The sequence below is a fragment of the Cornus florida genome, unplaced genomic scaffold, assembly GCF_030987335.1.
Source record: "Cornus florida cultivar Cherokee Brave unplaced genomic scaffold, ASM3098733v1 CherokeeBrave_3.0.0_Hap2_Chr01, whole genome shotgun sequence".
In the NCBI taxonomy this organism is placed as follows: domain Eukaryota; kingdom Viridiplantae; phylum Streptophyta; class Magnoliopsida; order Cornales; family Cornaceae; genus Cornus; species Cornus florida.
Window position 1 is genome coordinate 1,574,881 of NW_026775571.1, and position 25,842 is coordinate 1,600,722.

At 37.6% G+C, this 25,842-nt stretch overlaps 1 protein-coding gene and 1 pseudogene across 1 annotated transcript; one reads left to right on the forward strand and one right to left on the reverse strand.

Annotated features, from left to right (window-relative positions):
- Positions 1–18,982: 18,982 nt before the first annotated feature.
- On the reverse strand, positions 18,983–20,268 carry LOC132275194 (uncharacterized). Its single transcript, XM_059776652.1, has 3 exons — positions 19,681–20,268; positions 19,121–19,530; positions 18,983–18,989 (listed from the first exon to the last, which is right to left on the reverse strand). The coding sequence occupies exons 1-3, from the start codon at positions 20,266–20,268 to the stop codon at positions 18,983–18,985; spliced, it is 1,005 nt and encodes a 334-aa protein (XP_059632635.1).
- A 2,270-nt stretch (positions 20,269–22,538) lies between these two features.
- On the forward strand, positions 22,539–25,399 carry LOC132275271 (wall-associated receptor kinase-like 1; annotated as a pseudogene).
- The last annotated feature ends 443 nt before the right edge of the window (positions 25,400–25,842 follow it).

The window sequence follows — 25,842 nt, forward strand, 5'->3', positions numbered from 1 at the left end:
TATATTTACAGAAAATAAAATAATTTTTATAAAACTCTACCACAAATTACTTATTTTATTTTCTTTAAAAACTCTATCACATATAATCTGTATTTATATATTTATTATGAGTTTTTTAATAAAAGGAAATCCAATTAGACAAGGATATATTTAAAGAAAATAAAATAAATATTTAAAAGAGTTTATATAAAACTTTAACAAAAATTACCGATTTATCTATTTATTATGAGTTTTTTAATTAAAGAAAATCTAATTAAACAAGAATTATTAATATAAAAAATATTTATTAATTAATATAAAAAATAAAATAATTTTTCTAAGACTCTAACACAAATTACAATTTTTTAATAAAAGAAAATCTAATTTCTAAAAAATTCCACCACAAATTACCTATTTTGTTTTCAATAAAACTCTATCACATTAAACAAGGATATATTAAAAGAGTTTCTATAAAATACTAACACAAATTACCTAAATTGTAACAGAAATTAACTATTTTATTTTCTTTAAAACTCTATCACATTAAATAAGGATATATATATTTTAAGAAAATAAATAATTTATATAAATTTTACCACAAATTACTTATTTTATTTTAAATAAAACTCTATCACATTAAATAATGATATATTAAAAGAGTTTCTATAAAACACTATCACAAATTACCTATTTTATTTTTTTTAAAACTGTATAACATATAATCTATACTATCTATTTATTTTGAGTTTTTTTTAATAAAAGGAAATCTAATTAGAAAATGATATATTTAAAGAAAATAAAATACTTTCTATAAAACTTTATCACAAATGACTAATTATTTTATAAAACTCTACCACAAATTACCTATTTTATTTTCTAGAAACTCTATCATATTAGACAATGATATATTTAAAGAAAATATATAATAATATAATAACACATGTAAATAAAATATAAAAGTGTAAAGAGTTTTAGCATTTCAGTATTTATTTTTTAATATAAAAAAAATATTTATTAATTAATTTTAAAATAGAACTCTATCACATATAATCTCTGTATTTATTTATTTATTATGAATTTTTTAATAAAAGAAAATCTAATTAGATGAGGATATATATAAATAAAAGAAAATAATTTTTATAAAATAATTAAAAAATATATAAAAAAAAAATTGGATAAATTAATCCAGAGTGATGGATGCCAGACCCAACACTGCACCGGTGCACCCCTTCTCTTGTAGTCCCAGCCCTGCTCCGGATACATATAATTAAGGCTGATTACTTGAATGCTAGAGTTTTGAAAGTTTTTCATTAGTATTGGGTAGATGATGGCAAAGTTCGTTTTATGTTTTGAGAGACTAATATCCCGAATTAATGAAATTATATACATCGAGTTAATAACAAAATGGCATGTATGGCAGGTAATCCTCTTGAATTATAAAAGAAAAATGCACCTTACCCCCCCTGCCATTAATTTTCGGCTAAGAATGTAAAATACCTTTATTGTCCTTTTTTTAATTTTATGTCATTTAACCTCCTTATTTAACCGAAAATTAATGGTAATAAATAAGGCGGAAATTTTTTTTTTTTTTTTTCACTTACTGTTTAGGGGAGAGTTATTTACCCATAACATAGTTGATGAGTTATATGACAAAATAATGATAGAAGAATTCCACAACCTGTCCTTCATAACTTCCCAAGTTGTTTCCGACAAATGTATCACGCATGATGGACCAGTCCAAATTTGCAGAAAGTCTCTTGAGATTGTGAGTTACATTACTTAATAACTATGGTAATTAAACTTAACAAATAGTAAGAAAAAAACTTAACAAAAACAAACTCAAAACATTATAAATTTCAAATTATGCATACTTTATTACTTCTATTACTACTCAAGTGTTATGTTCTTTAATTTATTTGAAAATTTTCTCCTTGTTAACATTAATATAAATAATATATATATTTTATAATATATCTACAAAAAGTATGTATTGAAATTTTTATTTACTTTTCAATGGTTGTCTTTTAATTTAAATTTCAATTAGTTTGTTCTAGAAAATTATTTTTTGCATGATCTTGTGCTCCTAACATTACAACTAAATCTGAGAAATGACCATATAGTATCAATCACAGAAGAGTCTCATTAGTGTTGTACCAAAGTCTATTAGAAGACGTTGTTTCCTTTCATAAACACCACAAGCTCTAAGGCCATTATTTCACAAAAATCCATGTTCTTAGTTAAACTGGTCATTCTTTATACTACATTTATGTAAAGTATGCATCGAAAATTCAATGTGTTTTTTAATTCTTGTCCTTCAGAGAATATGTACTATTGAATATTTGAAACTTATGTACTATTGAATATTTGAAACTTTGGTGATTATTTCTGAGCAATCAGATCATATGTCTGTTCATCACTCTTCATATCATTGACATTTATTCCTTCTTATGAGTCCACCGAGGAGAGAGATTCGAAACTTCCCTTAAGGGTGAAATATTGCTTTGTTCTTTGTGTACAAGCAAGATTGCTCAAGATACATATAAATATATATAAATATATGTATATATATATATACAAATGTAAGTTAAGTTTATTGACTTTTCTGTTTGATTTATTCAAGATTTTTAGTTTTGATTCTTTAAAAAATATATAACTATACCTTTAATATTAAAGACATATCCATTTTGGGTTTGAAGTCTTTAATATCCCACATCCAGATTGCATCACTGTTACACCTACAATTTATTTCCTCGATCTATGCAATGTCTAACTTAGGGTGTATCTCAACTAGCCTATTTATTACTTTTAAGTGATCCTATCCTCGATTGAAAGTGTGCAATTAATCACAATTATTAAGATGTATTGTACTCAACTGGTGATATATTTTGACTAATATTTATATTTGAGATTTATATTTACAAAAGTTAGTTAGACTTTTGTTATCATAACTAGTATTATCTCAATCTCACTCTATTGAGAATATATTATGTTATTAGATGTTAAATCTTTCCTATTAAATATACTAATTAGTATATCATTTTTTTTATTTTTTATATTCACCAACATATTTTTCTTAAAATGGACAATAACGTCATTTAAGCTCTTTATTTAAGGGTCCGTTTGGTTAGCCGGAATGTGATGGTGGAAAGTGAAAGGAAAAGAAAGTGAAGTGAAGGAAAAGAAAATTTAGTTTCTATTATGCATTTGATTAGCATCAATTTATATATATATATGTCCAAATGCAAATTTGGTAATTGAATAGTTTTTTTTTTAAGTTTGCAATATGTATTAGGACTCTAGTACTATATTACATTAGATCACTTCTTTTGTGAGTAAGGAGAATCCTAGTTTATAGAATCATAAAGTTGTAATCTAATAACAAAATTTTAATATATGGATGAAGAAATAGTAGAGTGAATAAACAACTAATAAGGGCATAATAGGAAATAAAAATATAATGATAAAATTTTCATGGAAAATTAGAATTTTTTCGGCTTCATTTGATTAGATAGAATCAATGGAAAGAGAAATAATATAAAATTTTAAAACTTTTTTATAGTTCGGTTAGATAGAAAAGGAAAAGTTATAAAAAATTAGGATTCTTGTAACCCTTTATTTTCTTCAAAATGTTTCCTTCACAAAACACGGAGAAATTTTATTTTCTCGTAAAAGCATGTCTTTTTATTTAATATTCCTATTTTACCCAACAACTTCATTAATATTATTTTACCCAACAACTTCATTTTATATTTGGAAACAATAACAATTTTTTACTAGGATCACTAACAACTTTATCATTGATAAATTTTTAATTAACTTGACTTCCATTCTTAATTGTTTTTCATCATATATGAATAATAGTAATTCAAAAGGTCTAAATTAAGTGAAAATTTTATCATTTTTTAAATATATTTTATTACTAATTCATTATTATTTTATAAAATAAGGGTAATTTAGGTATCCAAATTATAATATGATATTTTCATATAATTTTCATCCTAACCAAATACATTTTAGAAAATCATTTTTCTTTTCATTCACTTTACTTTTCATTTTTCATTTCTTTTCCTTTTTTGCTATTTCCATCTAACCAAAGGGAAACATTTTTAGGAAAATTAACGAGTTACGAGAATATTACTTTCCTCAAAACTTTTTTTTTTACCACTAACGAAACTACTAAATATTTTTAAAATTTCCTGTTTCTTTTCCTTTATCAACCAAACTAATAAAAATTAATGGTAACCGGTAAGGTAGAATTTTTTTTTTTTTTTTTCTTTTCTTTTCACCTACTGTTTAGGGGAGAGTTATTTACCTATAACATAGTTAATGAGTTATATGACAAAATGATTATCAAAGAATTCCACAGCTTGTTTCCTTCATAACTTCCCAAACTGCTTTGGACAGATGTATCACGCATGATGGAACGGGTCCAAATATGCAGACCTTTAATCGTCACTTTTCACTCCAATTAGAACGGTCCACTTGGGCAATTCCTTAATTACAAGCTTTTCCTCAATTAGACTAGTCAAAATAACTTGAACCTTGGTGACAAAAAAAAAAAAAAAAAAAAAAAAAAAAACACATACATATATATATTTTATAATAAATCTACGGCAAATATGTATTGAAATTTTTATTTAATTTTCAATGGTTGTCTTTTAATTTAAAATTCAATTATTTTGTTCTTGAAAATTATTTTTTGGATGCCATCCTAATATAACAACTAAATCTGAAAAACATAAAGACCATATAGTGGGAATTAAAGAAGAGTCTCATTAGAAGACGTGGTTTCTAAGGCGATTTTTTTCTCAGAAATTCTTGTTTTTAGTCAAACTTGTTATTCTTTATACTAAATTTATGAAAAGTATGCATTAAAAATTTAATGTGCTTTTTAATTCTTGTCCTTTAGAGAATATGTACCATTGAATATTTGAAACTTTGATGGTTATTTCTGAACAATAGATCTCATCACTGTTCATATCATTGACATTCATTCCTTCCAATCAGTCCACTGAGCAGAGAGATTCCAAACTTCCCCCAAGGGTGAAATATGGCTTTGTTCTTTTTGTACAAGCAAGACTGCTCAAGATACATATAAATATATGTATATATATACACATATATTATAGTAATATATATACACAGCATAATATGAGAAGCTAGACCTACAACTCATATTATTATGTTGTGTAAAAACACTTGTTGAAGTGTATGTGTCAGTAAAATAGGGTAAGTTGATATGGTACAGATAAATGGAAATTGTATTGATCAATTTCAGAGGTTAACAATGCAATTGCCTTGGAAAGTATATGTGGATGTTGAGGGTGATTTTTTTGGCTCACATGGACTCAGACTTGGAATTAATGGTCTACTAGGCCCCTCTTTGTTGCTTTACTTTTCTATTTTATGGACTGGAAAGAAAAAAAATTTGCAGTCCATATAATAGGTATTGGAAATTCAGTGGCCCAAGCGTAAATAGAAATAAAAAAATAAAAAAATATGAATAGAAGGGGAGATTATATAAGAGTGATTATGTGTGATGAACAAATAAATTATATATATATATATATATATGGTTACTCTATATATGTAATCCTAATAAATATACTCTAACAGTAAAGATTTAATATTTATTTATTTTTGCTTTGGTGGTCTTTTTGATTAATTCGCCGGGGCTATGGTGGTAGAGGAGTGACGGTGGCGGACTGGTGGGTGAGGCTTCCTTGTTTAAATATGCATGCATGGCGTCACATGGCAGTTGCATATATATATATATATATATATATATATATATATATATGCTACATCCAGATTGATGGATGCCAGACCCAACACTGCACCGGTGCAACCCTTCTCTTGTAGTCCCAGCCCTGCTCCTTATACATATAATTGAGGCTGATTACTTGAATGCTAGAGTTTTGAAAGTTTTTCATTAGTATTGAGGATAATAGATGATGGCAAAGTTCATTTTATATTTTTGAGAGACATATCCCGAATTAATGAAATTATGTACATCGAGTTAATAACAAAATGGCAAGTATGGCGGGTAACTCTCTTGAATTATAAAAGAAAAATGCACCTTAACCCCTGCCATTAATTTTCGGCTAAGAATGTAAAATACCTTTATTGTCCTTTTTTTAATTTTTTTAATTTTATGTCATTTAACCTCCTTATTTAACCGAAAATTAATGGTAACAAGTAAGGTGGAATTTTTTTTTTCACTTACTGTTTAGGGGAGAGTTATTTACCCATAACATAGTTGATGAGTTATATGACAAAATAATAATAGAAGAATTCTACAACTTGTTACCATATCCTTCGTAACTTCCCAAATTGTTTCCGACACATGTATCACGCATGATGGACCAGTCCAAATATGCAGAAAGTCTCTTGAGATTGTGAGTTACATTACTTATAACTATGGTAAACTTGACAAACAGTAAGAAAAAAAACTTAACAAATACAAACTCGAAACATTATAAATTTCAAATTATGCATACCTTATTACTTCTATTACTACTCAAGTGTTATGTTCTTTAATTTATTTGAAAATTTTGTCCTTGTTAACATTAATATAAATAATATATATATTTTATAATAAATCTACCAAAAGTACGTATTGAAATTTTCATTTACTTTTCAATGGTTGTCTTTTAATATAAATTTCAATTTGTTTGTTCTTGAGAATTATTTTTTGCATGCTCCTGTGCTCCTAACATTACAACTAAATTCGAGAAACATAAAGGCCATACAATGTCAATCAAAGAAGAGTCTCATTAGTGTTGTACCAAAGTCTATTTGAAGACGATGTTTCGTTAATTTGATAAACACCACTAGCTCTGAGGCGATTTTTTTTTCAAAAATCCTTGTACTTAGTCAAACTTGTCATTCTTTATACTAAATTTATGAAAAGGATGCATTGAAAATTCAATGTGTTTTTTTTAATTCTTGTCCTTTATTACTTTCCTCAAAACTTTTCTTTTCACCCTAACCAAATTACTAAATTTTTTTTAAATTTTTTTGTTTCTTTTCCTTCCTCGCTAGTTCACGCTAACTAAACTAATTTGAATGAAAAATTAATGACAACGGGTAAGATGGAAAATTTTCTTTTTTCACATACTGTTTAGGGGAGAGTTATTTACCGATAACATAGTTGATGAGTTATATGACAAAATGATTATCAAAGAATTCCACAACTTGTTACTGTTTACACCCTTATTTTCACTCAATGGAAAATACACACGTGGAAGAATTTGGGTCAAGCCGGTTTTATGATGGGTGAGAGTTTTGCTCAAGGAATGGTCTCAATAAAATCCAGTTAGAAGTGGTTTGGATATATTAGACTACTTTAATTTTATGCAGGCTTGAGAAATAGAGTTTGACTCAAAGAAGCCCATAAAGAAGATTGCAGTTGAATTAAATTCAAGCCACGTTTGGTCAAAGGAACGTGTTTATTAAACGTGGGAAGATTGGAGTTCCTAAAAATATGGAGGTTCTAGAAAACTCAAGAACGGCACGATTGCATGTTTGGGGCCACTACTACCACCATCCGAGAAATACGAGTGGTGGCCATTTGCTCAGACAGAGGGGGTCGTGCAAATCAAAGTACGATCATCAGAGAATGTTTCTTCACGGCTCGGTGTGATAGGCTTAAAAAAGTTCAAAAGCCTATTGCAAACTTCCACATAAGCCAATTTTCTGGTTGAGTTAACATAAGCAGTCCACCAATCGATGAACTCTTGGGTTATTTCTGGGCAACTGTTAAACCCGTCAAATTCAAAAGAGTTTTTCTTCAAGGCATACTTTTCATCCACTGCCTGGAATTGTTCATTATCGGTAAACTTGACTCTTGTACTAAAGAGTCTATTGGCCGATTCAAAAGGGGGCAAAGGAATGAGTTGTGTCAAGCCAAATTGTCTAGCCAACTGAGTTGGATTGTAATACTCAACCCCACAACGACTATTCTTTGAAGTAGGAGTGGAGGTTCCATAGTGTAAATCACGACAGATTAAAAAGCCTGCCCAAATTTTCTTCCAATCGTCAGAAGATTTTTTGGTTGAAACTCCGGGGGAGGGTACAAGCCAGGAAGGCATCAGTCCATAATTGGAAAAGGGATTTAAAGATGAGTTTGGTTTGAAGTCATTGTGGTCATAAAAGAAATGAAATACTTCTGTAAAAGAGAAAGGGGTGGGCCGGCTTTCAACAAAGCTATAAGTTAGCAAAGGTTTTTCAGGTTGAATAGAAATAGGAGTGGTCAAGCTTGAAAAATATATTTTTAGCCACACCTGGAAAATCCAGAATGGACCGCCGAAACGAATGAAATTAAACTCTAAGAGATCATTCATACCTCGGTACAAGTGAGAAAGAACCAGAGGAGCAAGGGCCAAGTTTGCACCTTTGGCAAGAGTAACAGCAATCTGGACAAAATCCTTGGTGACTTGTCCAGAGGGACCACAGAATAGGTGTCCAGAGAGCCAGCAAATCAAGAAGGCAGTAAGCTCTTTCAATGCAACGTGCCCAGTCTTTTTGTTGTGGAATTCCATGAAAGGTACAGGAGAAGAATATAATTTATTGTTTCTGACGTCAGAGGAGGGAAAACTGAAAGATCCTGTATGTAAAAAGGCATTGATGTCGTCTCCATGAGGCTTCAAACCAGTTATACAGCAAATGTCCCTCATAGTGACAGACATCATTCCATTCCAGAGATGTAAAAAGTTGGTCACGTTAAACCAGAAAAAGATAGCAGGGAAAAATAGGTTCTTGTCATGAATCATTGATACCTTGCTCAATTGTATGGCATCGAAAATGCCTTGCCTTTTCCAAGTGGAGGCGATCTTGTCATCACCAGAGAGGCGATTGACCTATGACTTCCATAATGGATGACATCTTGGCCAGTTCTTGAGAGAAATAGTGGGCTTTACCTTTTTTCCTTTGACAAGGATCAACGGGTACTCCTAATTGAATAGAAGATCATCCTCTGCCGTAGGGTAAACTCGGATAAAGATGGAGGAAATTCATTTAAGAGAGCAGGCCCTAGTCCATTCAAGGGGCCAATATGATGGAAAAAATCGAAGGTAATCTCTGATTCAGGTACTAACTTAAGGATTTTTTGGACTTGGTGGCTATGGCTATGTGTTTTGGTTTGATCAGAAGAGGGAGAAGGCATGGTTGAACTTGTAGTGGACCTGGTTAGCCGTTTTTGTTTTGGAGCCATCACGGAAATATCTAGGGTTTGTTCGCTCAATTTGAAGTTGAGGTAAAGAATTTGTTCTGAATATGAAAGGAAACTAGATATGTATTTATAATTGGGATGGATACGTAAGAGAGATATAAGAGTTGTTCAAGAAATTTAAAGATGAGTCATCCCGAGGAGATCTAAACGGCTGAGGAAGACGAATAGTTATGAAGTCTTTAATTGGATAGGTATAAGAGGCGGCTAGCTTGCCTTTTCAAGACTTACTAATTATTCTTTTCGTTAATGAAGAAAGATTTGGTAGGTCCTCTCATTTATGATACCTGGAAAATTGGTTCGAGATTGGACGACAGGTTGGTTGCCTTTCCAATTTATAAGGGGTTAGTTTCTTTTCAAAAATGGATTGGGTGGGTCCATTTAATGATAGGGATAGCATGCCGATTCAAAATATTTGATTTTCCTAAGGGACGGTTCAGTTTGTTTTCTCCGAAGCAGAAGGAATCAATTTCTTTTAAAGGAAAGATTTGGTGGGTCCGGCAATTCGTCTGCCAAAAGAAGTAAGTGATCTATTTAAATTCCAAGCCTTTTTTGTGCAATCAAAGGCAAAGAATTTAGGGGGGCAATGTTTACACCCTTATTTTCACTCAATGGAAAATACACACGTGGAAGAATTTGGGTCAAGCCGGTTTTATGAAGGGTGAGAGTTTTGCTCAAGGAATGATCTCAGTAAAATCCAGTTAAAAGTGGTTTGGATATATTAGACTACTTTAATTTTATGAAGGCTTGAGAAATAGAGTTTGACTCAAAGAAGCCCATAAAGAAGATTGGCAGTTGAATTAAATTCAAGCCACGTTTGATCAAAGGAACGTGTTTATTAAACGTGGGAAGATTGGAGTTCCTAAAAATATGGAGGTTCTAGAAAACTCAAGAACGGCATGATTGTATGTTTGGGGCCACTACTACCACCATCCGAGAAATAGGAGTGGTGGCCATTTGCTCAAGTAGAGGGGGTCGTGCAAATCAAACTACGATCACACGATTGTTGGCATGTTCAGAACGTTGGGGCTCTAGAAGGATTAACGTACGATCACATGATGGCACAATTGTAGGGCAACTCCAGACACAATAATAACGTGGGAAAAGAACGTGGAAGTTCCAGGAAGGTCTGCACGTTTGCATGTTTGGGACGTGGAGGTTCTAGAAAAATCAAGAACGGCATAATTGCATGTTTTGGGATAGTTGTCAACTATTGGTGGCATAAATGGAACTGCTGTTTGTTTAACTGTTGTATTTTCATTCTATAAATAGGACCTTATGTATAACGTAGAAGGGGCTCAACGCCAAAAACGCATTTCAAAATCATTACTTTACACTGCAATGCAATTTCATTATGTTTAGTCTAAGTCCTGCACTTTACTTTACATTAGATAATCTTACTTTCCAGTCAATTACTTTCATAAGTAATTTTACAGTTCTTCCTAGCCAATTAACTTTCCTGAAGTCCTTTATCAAAGGCAAAAAGAACCCTTAGGTGTTCATTCCAGACCTCAACACAATCGCCTGGTCCCACAGTCTTCCTCTGGAATATTGTTTGGATCTCTCTTTGGAACTACTGCAGTTCCTGGCACGCCCATCTGATTCCATCGGAACCGGCGCAAGCTCTTTTCAGGCCAAACAGTTACCATATCCTTCAAAAACTTCCCAAACTGTTTTGGACACATGTATCGTGCATGATGGACTAGTCCATAATCCTTGAACGGGTCCAAATATGCATACCTTTAATCGTCACTTTTCACTCCAATTAGAACAGTCCACTAAGGCAATTCTTTAACTACAAGCTTTTACTCAATTAGACTTAGTCTGAATAACTTGAACCTCGATCTTCTCTAGAACACAAGACTATTTCACAAAACCCAACAAGTCTAAGGTCCCTACTTGAAAAAGTCTCTTGAGATTGTGAGTTACATTACTTAACAAATAGTAAAGAAAAGTGCTTTGTCATCTGCTGTCGGCAGGATAAAAGAGCCAAATTCCCGACACAAACTCGAAACATTGTAAATATATGGATATATATATACACATATATTATAGTAATATATATACACAGCATAATATGAGAAGCTTGACGTACAACTCAAATTATTATGTTGTGTAAAAACACTTGTTGAAGTGTATGTGTCAGTAAAATAGGGTAAGTTGATAAATGGAAATTGTATTGATCAAGTTCTGACCAGGATTGGCTCACATGGACTTGGACCTGGAAATTCAATGGCCCAAGCTTTTAGGCATTGGGCGCTATCAGTCATGGAGACTTGGAATTAATGGACTGGAAAGAAAATTTTTTTTTTGCAAACTTGATAGTTTTTCCAAACGTGACAATGACAGTTCGGCTTTTTATTGGTTTAGTTTTTGGATTACTCAAAAAGTTTAATTTATGGAATAATTTTGAAAAAAATTATTTCCGATACAGAATAATACTAAATTTTTTTTGCAAACTTGATAGTTTTTCCAAACGTGACAATGACAGTTCGGCTTTTTATTGGTTTAGTTTCTGGATTACTCAAAAAGTTTAATTTATGGAATAATTTTGAAAAAAATTATTTCCGATACAAAATAATACTCACTAATTAAAGATCTAATAAGTTCACAGACGGATTATATATGCGTCTAAAAAAAACGATGAATTAAAAAAAAAAAAATACTAATTGTTTCTGTTCCTCCCTTCTGTCTCACATTCATTGTACTCGCTCCGATAATTGGTTCAGAGATCATCCAATAAAGTAAAACAATGGTATGCTGGACTTTCCTTTCACATTTAATGTTTAGTGTAACTTGATGAATACGTTGTTTGATGAAAGTCTTCAATATGAAAGTCTTCAATATGAAAGTAAAACAATATGAAAGTCTTCTTCTTCTGTTGTGTGACTTTTCTTTCTTATTTTTTCTAATCTATATATATATATATATATATATATATATATATATGAAGATGCAAGAGATTCTTTTTTCTTTCTCTCTCTAGAATTCTTACACTTCAATAGAATCAAAAATCCCCCCCTTATCCACCTGTAATGGTCTATTTATAGACCATTACAAATATTGTCACTAACTGATTACATTGGGCCTATATTTAAGGGTTTTCTTCCTTTTGGGCCTGATTTTCCAATGGGTTTGATCTTCCTCAGTGGATCCTCCAGGTTCGGCCCATTCCGTGGTGCTTTTGCATGGGCCATACTTCAATTATTCGACCCGATCCCATTCCAGCGAGCTATATCCGGCCTATGCCACTTACTGCATCCTCAACTGCCCCCATAATTACTCCTTATTGATTAGGGAGTAATTATTAGAGGCTGCTAATCATGACCTGACGGCTCGAGAAGATTGCGTGGGAGAATGGACGGTTAGATTTGGGGGTCGGCGTTTCGAGATTCAAAAAACTCATCGCTTTCCTGACTCCTCGGCCCTTGGGCTCACCTTGTCTTTATAAGCCTCATAGATGTTCCATCGATCCTCTTTACCGTCTCTATCTCACTTTCTATTGTTCGAATCTTCTCCGGCGATTTCCTACAAAAGATCCTCCTTCCAGCGACCTTGCAGTACTTTTTGCCGTTCTCACTCTCTGAGGTTAGTTTCATTTGCATTTTTCTTTTGGAGGACCTCTCTCTCTTCCTTAAAATCTTCATTCATTCTCACCACGACTGTAGATCTAGACGTTCTTCGCATGAAACTTCACCTCCCTGATGATGTAGAAATTAGAAATTGCCCCCGAGAGGTGAAAATTAGAACCGGTGCTAGCCTTCTTCCCGACGAGGTTCTGTTTTCACTCCTTCATCTTAATCTCCTTAGGTTCCTTTTGCATCCCTTCTTTTGCTATGTTTTCAACAAGCTAAAACTTTCCCCTTTGCAAGTAAACCCAAATTTCCTTAGGATTTTGTCTGTTATGCTACTTCTGATTAGTGACAGAGGTCTGGATCTGGACCTCATAGATCTTCTCCTCTGTTACAAGGTTAGCAAGATCAGAACTGATGAATCGTTTTACCACTTTTTCCCCATTGAGAAGAGATCCATTTGCACGGATAAAAGCAAATTCGAGAAGGGTTGGAGGAAAAATATAATTTGGGTTAGGGGAGCCTGGTTCCCTCCAGCTGCGGAGGATTTCCCTATCCTGAGCACTTTTGGAGAGTGCTCTGTCTCTTCTTACAAGAAATATAAAAACCATAAGAGTGATTGTCCTTGCGAGATTTGCATTCCTCGTTTTTGTACTTTCTTGTGCCATTCTTTAGGCATTCCTTGTGATGATTTGAGCTACGGTGTGTGCAGGGATAGGGATAACTACCTGAAGCAGTACGTTCTGACCAACATTTCCTCCTGCTCGGACTTCCTCACCTCAGACAACCTCCTCACTCTCTCAGCCCTCGGCAAGACAATGAGCTAACTCCAGATTCTTTCCTTCGGCAGGAAGAAAACTGCCCCCAGGCCTGTTATCACCCCTGCATCAAATTCTTCACCAGCTTCAGCATCTTCCTCTGCTACCCTTTCTGATACCACTCCTTCCACAGATCCGTCCGTGACGGCTACTGACCCAGTCGCTAACACAACGACCGCCAGTCCGAACGTTACCCCCTCTGTCAGCAATCCTCCTGGCTCTACTACTGCTTCTGCACGGGAAAAGGCAAGAGGAAAAAAGCACCAGCCTGATAGTGCCCTCAGCGTCAATGATGTTCCTTCGTCTCAGAGGGTCAGGCCCTCTGGGCCGAATGTGATATCTCTAGCAAGACCTCATCAGACTAGGCCCCCTACCCCTTCTGGGCATGCCTCCGCTTCAGGAACGGCACCATGGAACCCTCGCTTCATTCGAACAGACGGATTATCTGTTAAACCGACCGAGACCATGTTCAGGGATGGTCAGACCGCAATGGCTTACTACAGGAGCATGTGGACTCCCAAGGACATTGAGGTAGCCAAAGGTCTGTCTCAGAGGGAAGTGTTCAACCGATTTCCCTTATCTGCCATGGAGGTAACTTCTACCTCTTAGTCAATAAGTCTTTATACAGTCTTTGCACTTATTTTCTTCTAACCATCTACTCGGTTTAACCAGTTGTCCTGTATATCTCTACAGACCCTGTACGGGATGATGGCTATGCAGAAACAAGTTGAGCTTGTGAACACCAAGGTCCGTGCGCTTTCTGACAGCCTTAATGCAGCGAACAAGGAGAATGATGCTTTGGCTGCTCAGAAGATCGGGTTGATGGTTCAGCTTGGTAAGATTGAAAAGGAGAGGGATTCGCTGAGGAAGGAGACTGACTCTCTTCAGGATGAGAGGAATGCATTGCAGCTCGAAAAGAGCGTCTGGCATACCGAGCGGGAATCCCTTAAGGCTGAAAAGGAAGAACTACTACGCCTTCTGAGTGATGAGTAATCCGCTCGGACGGCCTTTGAGAAAAGGGCCTTGGACGAGCGCAATGCTTTACTCGATACCATCAGTAGGGTAAATGGTGGCATGCTAGCTCTGCATGCTCGGTTTTCTAGAGTTGGGGCCCTCAGATATGCTCAGGGGTTCCGAGAGGGTTATGCCGATCGTGTTCCGGATGAAGGTCAGACTGGTTCTACCCCTGATGATGTTGACAAGGAACTGGAGATTGACCCTCCTGGTGTTTATGCCAATCCAGACTCTACTGCTGCTGAGGGCATATTTGATGAGTGCCAAGAGATTGCCTCTTCTCGGATCATTCCTACTCCTTCCGCTGCTCTGACTTTGGACATTCTTCCTCTGTCCACCATGACTCCATCTGTTACTACTGCTGAAGATAACCCTCAGCGGAATGATTCTTCCAACGCTATTGAGGGTAGGACTCAACAGAACGATTCTGTCATTCACCTTGACTCTTCTCATCGTGAGGATGGTGATACCAACAATAATGAGGAGACAGTCCAGCACCATCAAGAGGCTGACGAGGCAAACGCTTCTTAGTTAGAACTTTTTTGATGTATTGACTTTCCTTCTTTTATATATTTTCCATCTGTATACCTCATCATTTTTGTAACTTTTTGAACTTTATTATTAATGAGATGGCCGACTTCTGATTAAACTCTTTATGTAAACTCTTTGTTTCAATGATCTGATCTGGTTCTTTCCTATATGTCAGTGGTTGGCATTCAGCTAATTTTTTGGCGTTCAGCTCATAGTGCCAGCTGCCACTTACTTTGCTGAATGGTTGGCGCTCGGGTAGAACGCCACTTGCCATTTTCATTCTTTTACTTCTTTTGGCAAGTTTTTGGCGTTCGGCTAATAGTGCCAGCTGCCTCTTACTTTGGTTAGGCACCTGGCACTTGGCTAGAATGCCACTTGCCACTTAGCCTTTTATTTCTAAGCAAGTATTTGGCGTTCGGCTTATAGTGTCAGCTGCCACTTACATTAGGCACCTGGCGCTTGGCTAGAATGCCACTTGCCACTTGGCCTTTTATTTCTTAGCAAGTGTTTGGCGTTCGGCTCATAATGCCAGCTGCCACTTATATTAGGCGCCTGGCGCTCGGCTAGAATGCCACTTGCCACTTGGCCTTTTATTTTTTAGCAGGTGTTTGGCGTTCGGTTCATAGTGCCAGTTGCCACTTACTTTGCTTAGGCGCTTGGCGCTCGGCTAGAATGCCACTTGCCACTTGGCCTTTTATTTCTTAGCAAGTGTTTGGCGTTCGGCTCATAGTGCCAGCTGCCACTTACTTTGCTTAGGCGCCTGGCGCTCGGCTAGAATGCCACTTGCCACTTGGCCTTTTATTTCTTAGCAAGTGTTTGGCGTTGGGCTCATAGTGCCAGCTGCCACTTACTTTGCTTAGGCACCTGGCGCTCGGCTAGAATGCCACTTGCCACTTGGCCTTTTATTTCTTAGCAAGTGTTTGGTGTTCGGCTTATAGTGCCAGCTGCCACTTACTTTGCTTAGGCGCCTGGCGCTCGGCTAGAATGCCACTTGCCACTTGGCCTTTGCCATTTTTACTTAGTCAACCTCTTAAAGAGGAATATTATTTTTATAAATCTCAGAAACTTGTACATTCGCCTGTGTTCAATTGAAAATGAGCAAAATTCAATATTGAAATTCAACTTTTTATTGATAATACCTCTTCAGAGAAGTAGCATTCCAAGGCTTGTTAACCAGCCTTCTGACCATGGTTTCTAAGGTATATAACCCCTTTCCTATGGCTTCTGCAATTCTGTATTGGCCTTTCCATGGTGGCATCATCCTTTTGACTCTCCCCACCTTCTTTTTCAGAACCAGATCACCCGGTCTAAAGTCTCTGTGCTTTACTTTTTTGTTATGACTATTCGCAAGCGTCTGCTGGTAGGATGCGAGCCTTACCACTGCTTCATCTCTTTTTTCCTCCAGCAAATCGAGGTTAAACCTCAACATACTGTCATTATGCTCTCGGTTCCATGCCAAGCTTCGAACAGTCGAAACCAAGTGCTCAACTGGTATAACTGCCTCGGTACCATACGCCATGGTGAATGGGCTTTCTCCGGTCGGTTGTCTTGGGGTCGTTCTGTAAGCCCATAGGACGTTCGGTAACTCATCTAACCATCTTCCTTCCTTTTCTTCTAGCTTCTTCTTGATACAAGTAAAGATTGTTCTATTTGTAATTTCTGCCTGTCCATTGGCCTGTGGGTGACTTACTACCGCCAGCTTTTGATTAATTCCATATTCCTCCAATAGCCCTCTTACTTGCTTACTGTCAAGGTTGGTCCCATTATCCATGACGATTGACCTCGGAACACCAAACCGGCAAATAATATTACTCCAAATGAATCGTCTCACATGAGTTTGAGTAATGCTCGGGTATGGCTCTGCTTCCACCCACTTAATAAAGTAATCTGTAGCTAGCAGCACATACTTGTTCTGAGCTCTTGCAGTTGGTAGAGGACCAACTACATCCATCCCCCACTGTGCGAAAGGCCATGGTGTGGCCATTACGTGCAAGTCCTCAGGTGGTTGGTGAATCAGTGGTCCAAACCTTTGGCACTTATCGCACCTTCTGGACAATTCTTTCGCATCTCGTGACATGTTTGGCCAGAAGTACCCTTGCGTCATTGCTTTGTGCACTAAAGATCTCCCCCCCGAGTGGTTTCCACATACAGCTTCATGAATAGCTCGTAGTATCTGCCGAGCCTCTGTGGGGGTAACGCACTTTAAGTACGGTTTGGAAAAAGATCTTCTGTACAACTGGTTATGCACTACGGCGTACTTCGCAGCATTCGCTTTGATTTTTCTAGTCTCATCTCTTTGCTCAGGTAGAGTACCATCCCGGATGTAAGTTATGATCGGATCAATCCAGCTTGGCTCATATAGAATAACATTCACTTGCTAAGGATCTGAGTCTGAAGGTTCTTCGAAAATGGATGGCTGGTTTAATATTCCCACTGGAATCACCCTTGCCAATGTTTCTCCAGAACCTGAGGCACTACATGCTAACCGGTCGGCGTCCTCGTTATGCTCCCTCGGAATTTGAATGAATTCAATTTTTTCAAAGTTTTTGGCCTCCCGCATAACAGCAGAACGATATGCTTCCATCGTTTCATCCTTGGTTTCATACTCGCCCTTCACCTGCCAAACGATTAACTGCGAGTCACTAAAAATAGTCAAATTCCTGACCTTCAGCTCCTTGGCAAGCTTAATTCCTGCCAGTAATGCTTCATACTCCGCCTCATTGTTCGTGGCTCCGAATTCAAGCCGAAGCGCTTGGCTTAAGGCAGTACCTTCTGGCGTCTACAGTTTGATCCCAATGCCTGCACCCATCTGATTTGAGGATCCATCGACGAAGAGTTTCCATAAGCAACCACGAAGGTCTTCCTCCATGTCCTCTAAATCACATTCTAGTAAAAAATCTGCCACCGCTTGCCCTTTGACTGCTGTTCTGGGTTCGTATGTGATATCAAATGAGCTTAACTCTATGGCCCTCTTCGTCATTCTTCCTGAGAGATCTGGTTTGTGCAGGATTATTCTGATAGGGAAAGTGGTTAGAACGATGATATGATGGGATTCAAAATAATGCCTGAGCTTTCTTTTCGCATGCACTAGCGAGAGTATCACCCGCTCTGCCTTTGAATAACGTATTTCGGCCTCAGTCATTGTCTTGCTAACATAGAACACTGGATATTGCTTCCCTTCTGCATAGCGGATCAAAACACCACTTGTCGCGATGCTGGATACTCCGAGATATAAAAACAACTTTTCGCCTGATTCTGGAGCTGACAGTACCGGAAGGTTCTGCATATACTTTTTCAGAGTAGTTAACGCTAGGCGCTGTTCATCCCCCCAAACTTGCCTGCCGTGGCTTAGTATTGTGTCAAAAAATGGTTTGCATCAATCTGACAATTTGGAAATGAACCGGCTCAGTGCAGCGATCCGTCCCGTAAGTATTTGAACTTCTTTGACTATCGCCGGCTCGGCATTCTTAGTCAGAGCATCTGCTTGGGCAGGGCTTGCCTCGATGCCTTTGAGATTAACCACGTGCCCCAGGAATTGGCCTGAACTTACACCGAATGAGCACTTGGTTGGATTGAGCTTCATTCCATATTGCCTCAACACATCAAATACGTTTCGCAGATGTTTCACATAGTCAACTTTCTTCTTACTTTGTACCACCATGTCATCAATGTAAGCTTCCACTGTCTTCCCTATTTGTTCCTTAAAAATTTTGCTAATAAGTCTTTGGTAAGTTGCTCCGGTGTTCTTCAGTCCGAATGGCATGACTTTGTAGTAATACGTCCCGCGTTCGGTAACGAAAGAAGTTTTTTCTTCATCAGCAGGGTCCATGGGAATCTGATTATAACCTGAATAAGCATCTAAAAAGATCAAACGTTCATATCCAGTAGTTGCATCCACCATCTGATCAATCTTTGGCAGCGGGAAGCTATCATTCGGACAGGCTTTGTTTAAATTGGTGAAATTAATGCATACTTGCCATTTCCCATTTTTCTTCTGCACAACGACAACATTTGATAACCAGTCAGGGTAGTACACTTCTCTTACAAACCCCGCATCAAGCAGCTTGTCAACCTCCTCGGCAATGATTCGGTTGTGCTCGGGAGCAAACCGTCGCTGCTTCTGCTTTACAGGTTTTGCATTGGGATTAACGTTCAAGGAGTGACAAGATATAAAAGGATTGATCCCTGGCATGTCTAGGTGACTCCATGCAAACACATCTGCGTTTTGAGACAAAAAATTAACTAACTCCTGCTTTTTCTCCTCAGCGAGTCGTTTCCCCACTCTGGTTGTTCGTTCCGATCGGAACTGATCGATCTGCACTTCACACAGGGGTTCTTCAGTCAAGTCCACTGGCTCCTCTTCCCCATTCTGCTTGGAGGGAGGCTCCTGTAATTGCTATCTCGGACTTGCTGAACGAATGGGAGCTTTCCCCTTTCCGGCATGTTTCAGTGTTACTGAATAACATTCTTTAGCTGCAACCTGGTCCCCATGAATGTCAATCACTTTGGTCCCGTCTGGCCCCAGGCATCTCATTACCTGATGCAGAGTGGAAGGAACACCTTGAACTCTGTGGATCCACCCTCTGCCCATCAGAAGATTGTAAGAGGGATGAATTTCAACAACCACAAAGGTTTCCATCATAACCCTTTCGGCAGCATGTACCGCTACCTCTACCGTACCGACGGGCTCTACTCGTTTTCCATCAAACACTAGTAGTGGATTCCCGGTGGATTTCAGCCGATCCTGTTTGATCTCGAGTCGATCGAATGTGTCCCTTGGCATAATGTCCGCACTACTTCCAGGATCAATTAGAACTCTGCGCACCAAGCATTTGGCCACTGTCAAACTTACGACCAATGGGTCCTCATGAGGGATCTGAACACGCAATAGATCTGTTGCGTCAAACTTTATCTGCCTTGATGCGCTCTGTTGGTGCAGAGTGTTTACACCACCTATCCTTCTCTTCATCTGTGCCTGGCGAAGGCGTGTTCGAAGCAGTTCATCTGACTCTTCGGCAGGTTCTGGCCGACCGTGAATTGCATTTATTATTCGAACTGGTTGCGTGTTGTGAGAATTCGACTTCTGATTCCTCTTCATATGCTCCATTGGTCGGTTCTGTTCCATCGCTGGGCCTTGAATATAACTTGCGAACTCCCCTCTGGCTATCAGCATCTCTACCTGTCTCCTTAGGTTCCTGCATTCGTTAGTCTGGTGGCCAAAGTCAGAATGAAATGCACAGTGCTTAGACTGATCCCTCTGTTCGAGGGTTGTCTGATTGGTAAAGGAGGTCGGAACTTATCTTTATTTTCTTGGTACAGTCTTGCTAAGGTAACTTTCAATGGAGTAACCAGCTCTTCCTCTCTGGGCCTCTTCTTAGATTTCTACGAGGAGCACTGTGGCTGAACCTGCTTTTGCCTGATCTTTGCTTTGGTCTTTTCTTCCGTGGATATGACGGATGTCTTCCGAGCGTTTGCCGCCTCTTCTTCTTCAAAGCACACAAATCCATCGGCTCTTTCATTAAGTTCATCCATAGTTTTCGGCCTGTTCACCACCAAGCTTGTGTGGAATGGGGTGCCACGGGTCATGGCTAGTATAAATGCTTGAACTGCCGTTGAAGGGTGACATTCAGTAACCATGCTCTTGGTAAGGTTAAACCTGGTTAGGAAAGCCTGGAGACGCTCATCAGCATGTTGTTTCATTGTGAATAGGCTCAAAATATCTTTCACTGGACGCTTGTTTCCATAATATTGGCTTATGAACTGATCACACAAGCTTCGAAAACTATCCACTGAACCCCTCAGCAGGTTCTTGAACCAATTCAGAGCTGGTCCAGCTAGACTCGTAGGAAAGCACTTGCACATCAAAGAGTCATTCTCAGTGTTCAGAGCCATTTTTAACTGGATGTGATACACATGATCGATCGGATCGGTCGTTCCGTCGAACAGAGTGAAAACGGGCATGGAAAATTTCCTCGGACTCGGAGCATTCAGAATCTCATCAATGAACGGTGAATCAACCGTTCAAGCTGCTGAACGGAGTGCTTCATTTTCCCTCTGGAACCGCGCGGTTGCTCTCTGGTCTACAGACCTCCTCTTTGAGCCGTGATAATCGAACGTCGTCATGGAAGGTCGATAGGTCGGATCGAATGATCTGTCCTCAACAAAGTCTCTGCGCCATGGAGGCATAACTTTGTGATGATCCAACTCTATTGCTTCACCTCAGCTAAGCGTTTCTTGATGTGGATCAAAAGTCATTGCTTCGTTTCGCCTGATTTGCTCACGCCGTGGATCCACGTGAGTTGATCCTTCACGATCATCAATACGACAAAGATTTGGCGGCAAACCGTCTCGCCGGATTTCCTCGCGGTGAGGATCTACCGGATTGTTTCCGACCTCCTCACCGTGATGTGCCACATCGGTACGTGCACCTTCTTCTCCTACCGGGAATGGTCGCGGAATTACTGGAGCTTCTTGACGCTGCATTTCAGTCCTTAGATTCGCATTTTCTCTCCAGAGAGCTTCGATCATGCTCATCAACTCATCAAGTTTCACTTGCTGGACGTTCTCGACCGTATTGGAGTTCTCACCCCCTATCATGATTCCGGATCGAAGCAAAGGCATGAATTACAAACTCTGAAATAGGTCTGAGCGTCACCGATGCAAATTCCGTTAGATCTGGGCTCAACTTCACCGAATCGTGATCACTGTTTGCTAGATCTGAACTTTTCTAGCTTTGAACTCACCGGATCTGACTGCAATTGAGCAAATCACAATTGTGTCATTCCGAAGCAAATGCCTTAGAATCCACAATAAGCAAGAATTCTCTCTGAACAAACTATAATCTCATTGATCTGGATTCAACTTCCAGAAATCAAACTGTGTACTCACAAACTTGATTGAACTAATATGGTACTGATCAGGCTCGAATCGATCTTCTTCTTCGTTCCCACAGATGGCGCCAATCGAAGATGCAAGAGATTCTTTCTTCTTTCTCTCTTTAGAATTCTTACACTTCAATAGAATAAAAAATCCTCCTCCTTATCCACCTGTAATGGTCTATTTATAGACCATTACAAATATTATCGCTAACTGATTACATTGGGCCTATATTCAAGGGTTTTCTTCCTTTTGGGCCTGATTTTCCAATGGGCTTGATCTTCCTCAGTGGATCCTCCAGGTTCGGCCCATTCCGTGGTACTTTTGCATGGGCCATACTTCAATTGTTCGACCCGATTCCATTCCAGCGAGCTATATCCGGCCCATGCCACTTACTGCATTCTCAATATATATATATATATATATATATATATATATTCTCCAAAAACACCCGTATAATATAAAGTAGCTCTGAGAATCTCCATTAATTCTCAGAAAAAGTAGAGAGGGAATTTAAAAATGACGATTGAGTTGATGGTATTAGTATTAGTGTGGTTAACAGGAGGAGCAGCAGCATCATCATCCGCATTATCTGTAGCAAAGCCTGGTTGTAATGACACATGCGGAAACAACGTGACCATTCCTTACCCATTTGGGTTTGTAGCCGGTTGCTATGCCAACCAGTACTTCTCAATAACTTGCAACTACTCTTTCAATCCACCCAAACCTTACCTCACTAGCTACAACCTTGAGGTGCTTGAAATTGATATTTCATTACAACGACAGAGTACCGTTGTCGTCCTTTATCCAGTGCTTGCTTCTTCTGATTGTCAAAATCGGACTAATGTTCATGGACTTGGGAAATTGTCCAGTCCTTTTTGGTTCTCTCGACGGTTTAATTATTTCACGGGGGAAGGTTGTGACAAGCAGGCCTTAATGAGGGGCCACGGAGGAAAACTTTTAGGTGGATGCATATCAAGCTGCAGGGACAAGGTGGATTTAAATTATGGAGGAATCTGTCAGGCCAGACTCCCTCCATCACTCAGCTTCATCAATGCATCTCTGAGCAGCGTTAACACTGATACCAAGAATAATGCTGATCTTGAAAAAGAATGCCATTATGCCTTCATCGCGGACCACCAATGGGACTACTATAACTCCACAGATCGACATGCCATGCAAGTAACGGGGCGTGTTCCTGCTGTGCTGGATTGGGACACACAAGGAGTGTGCGAGTCTTTTAGCGGCATATCCGCGTCTTCTAATGAAAATAGCATGCGCTGGCCATTATGCAAAGCAAAGCATTCAGGCTGCAGAGAAACAAGACATGATTACCACATGAATACTTCTACTTACGGATGCTCTTGTAATTTTGGCTATAAAGGAAACCCGTATCTGTTAGATGGATGTCAAGGTATACATATACATATTTTATATTTTTATGTCCTCGGCCTCCAAACATACATATATAGGTCCTAGCTCACAGCCTCACATCCATGCACACACAAATGATCAATCTGCAATTATACTGAAAACATATCTATCCAACCATTTGCCCAATACGTACAGAAACATGTCTTAAGCCTTGCATACTCAAACCACTTTGTGAATTGTGATATATTTGTGACATATCTTAAGCCTTGCTAACTATTTTTGTTTGATTTGTACTTAAATATTATGTTTTCATGACTGTGCAGGATCTTCCGCGGACAACAAGAAAACTCGAATAATTATCAAAGGTATGCCCCTTCTTTCACACAAACGCACAAACACCCTGACTGAGTCGATACAATTGTTGTACCAAATTAAGACCAAAACAGATTACTTTAATTCCAGAACATAATTTTTATGTAAATATTGAATTTGGTCCTGCAATAGAGAAATGTGGTCCAGAATATATTGAAGAAAATGAGAACAAACACTATTTCCTCCTAAATTCCCAAATTATTTTTCTTTCAATTTTGAGATCTTCTAAAATAAATGTCTCTTTCAAAGCTCTTAATTTCCTACATTTTGAAAATTTTCAAACTTAATAATGTATATCTTTAAATTTTTTCAGAGGCTAGTTTAAAGGTTTTAAATCGAGCCATGCATTAAATTCAATTATCAGATGTTTTGGTTGATAAAGTGACTTGTTTTGGTTGATAAAGTGACCTTTTCCAACTGAGCTTTGCAGGTATTAGTACAGGTGTAATTGGAATACTACTTCTACCTGGTGCTACATGGTGGTTGTACAAATTTGTGAAGAGGAGAAAGGAACTCATGCTTAAAGAAAAATTCTTCAAACGAAATGGGGGTCTATTATTGCAACAACAATTATCTTCGGGTGATGAAGGTAATGTTGAGAAAAAGAAGTTGTTTACTTCAAAGGAATTGGAAAAGGCCACTGACCATTTTAATGATAATCGAATCCTTGGTCAAGGAGGGCAAGGTACAGTATACAAAGGAATGCTGGCTGATGGTAGAATTGTAGCAGTTAAAAAGTCCAAGGTAGTGGATGAAGGCAATCTTGAACAATTTATTAATGAGGTTGTTATTTTATCACAAATTAACCATAGGAATGTGGTTAAGCTGCATAGGTGTTGTTTGGAGGCAGAAGTTCCCTTGCTGATTTATGAATACGTCCCCAATGGAACCCTTTACTAGTATATCCATGACCAAAATGAAGAGTTTCCACTTACCTGGGATATTCGTGTTCGGATTGCTACAGAAGTTTCAGGAGCCCTTGCCTATCTGCATTCAGCAGCTTCTATACCCATTTATCATCGAGACATCAAATCCACATACATTTTGCTGGACGAGAAATTCAAAGCAAAACTGTCGGACTTTGGAACTTCAAAAACAGTTGCCATTGATCAAACTCATATGACCACACTAGTACAAGGGACCTTTGGATACTTGGACCCAGAGTACTTCCAATCATGCTAGTTTACAGAAAAAGTGATGTCTATAGCTTTGGAGTAGTTCTTGCTAAGCTTTTAACTGGACAAAAACCAATCTCATCAGCCATATTAGAAGAACGGCGAAGTTTGGCAACATATTTCATATTGGCAATGAAGGAGAACCGTTTATTTGACATTCTTGATGCTCGAGTTTCCAAAGAGGGTGGGAAAGAAGAGATCATCAGGGTCGCTAATTTTGCAAGAAGATGCTTGAACTTAAGTGGGAGAAAAAGGCTTACAATGAAAGAAATTGCAATTGAATTGGAAGGGATTAGAATGCCACAAGGGATATCTATTATTCAACAAAATTATGAAAATGATGAATATACAGTAATTGAACTCACAGCGCCTTGGGATGTCGCTTCAACTTCGACAGGATCGCATTTCGATAGTAATGTAACATCGTCACTGGATGTCCAACCTTTTTTATTTAGGTAATCATGATTGGTAGAAATGTTTGTCTGTCTTTTTTCTTCATATTTTACACCAGTCTTGTTTGAATAAGTACCCTTATATTTCCCACTAATTTTTTATTTTATTTTATTATTTTATTTTTTAAATTGCGATATGTTTGCATGTAAAAAAATTTTAATTTTATATATTATACTTTGGTTGGTTTTGTGGCCAAATCTACATGCTGAAGGCTAACATCATGAAGCCATCTTTGTAATTAGAACTTAGGCTGGCTAAGTTTCGGATCTATAGATTTGGAAGAATAAGAAGGATTAGATACTTTTGTGTTTGTGTTGGTGTTGTCCTTGGGGAGAGAAAAGAAAGGATTTGAATAGATTTGGAGGGATAGCTTATCCCTCCAAATCCCTCAATTCCTATTCTCCCCAAAAATGAGAAGATTTGGAGAATGTGATAGTGGGTTAAATAAT

What these genes read in the sequence shown, in the direction of transcription:
- LOC132275194 (XM_059776652.1), bottom strand. Translation starts at nt 20,268, where the DNA reads ATGGAACAGAACCGACCAATGGAGCATATGAAGAGGAATCAGAAGTCG. An exon ending in TTCCTTCCACTCTGCATCAG is followed by an intron (nt 19,531 to 19,680) that starts GTAATGAGATGC and finishes TAGCAATTACAG; the next exon opens with GAGCCTCCCTCCAAGCAGAA.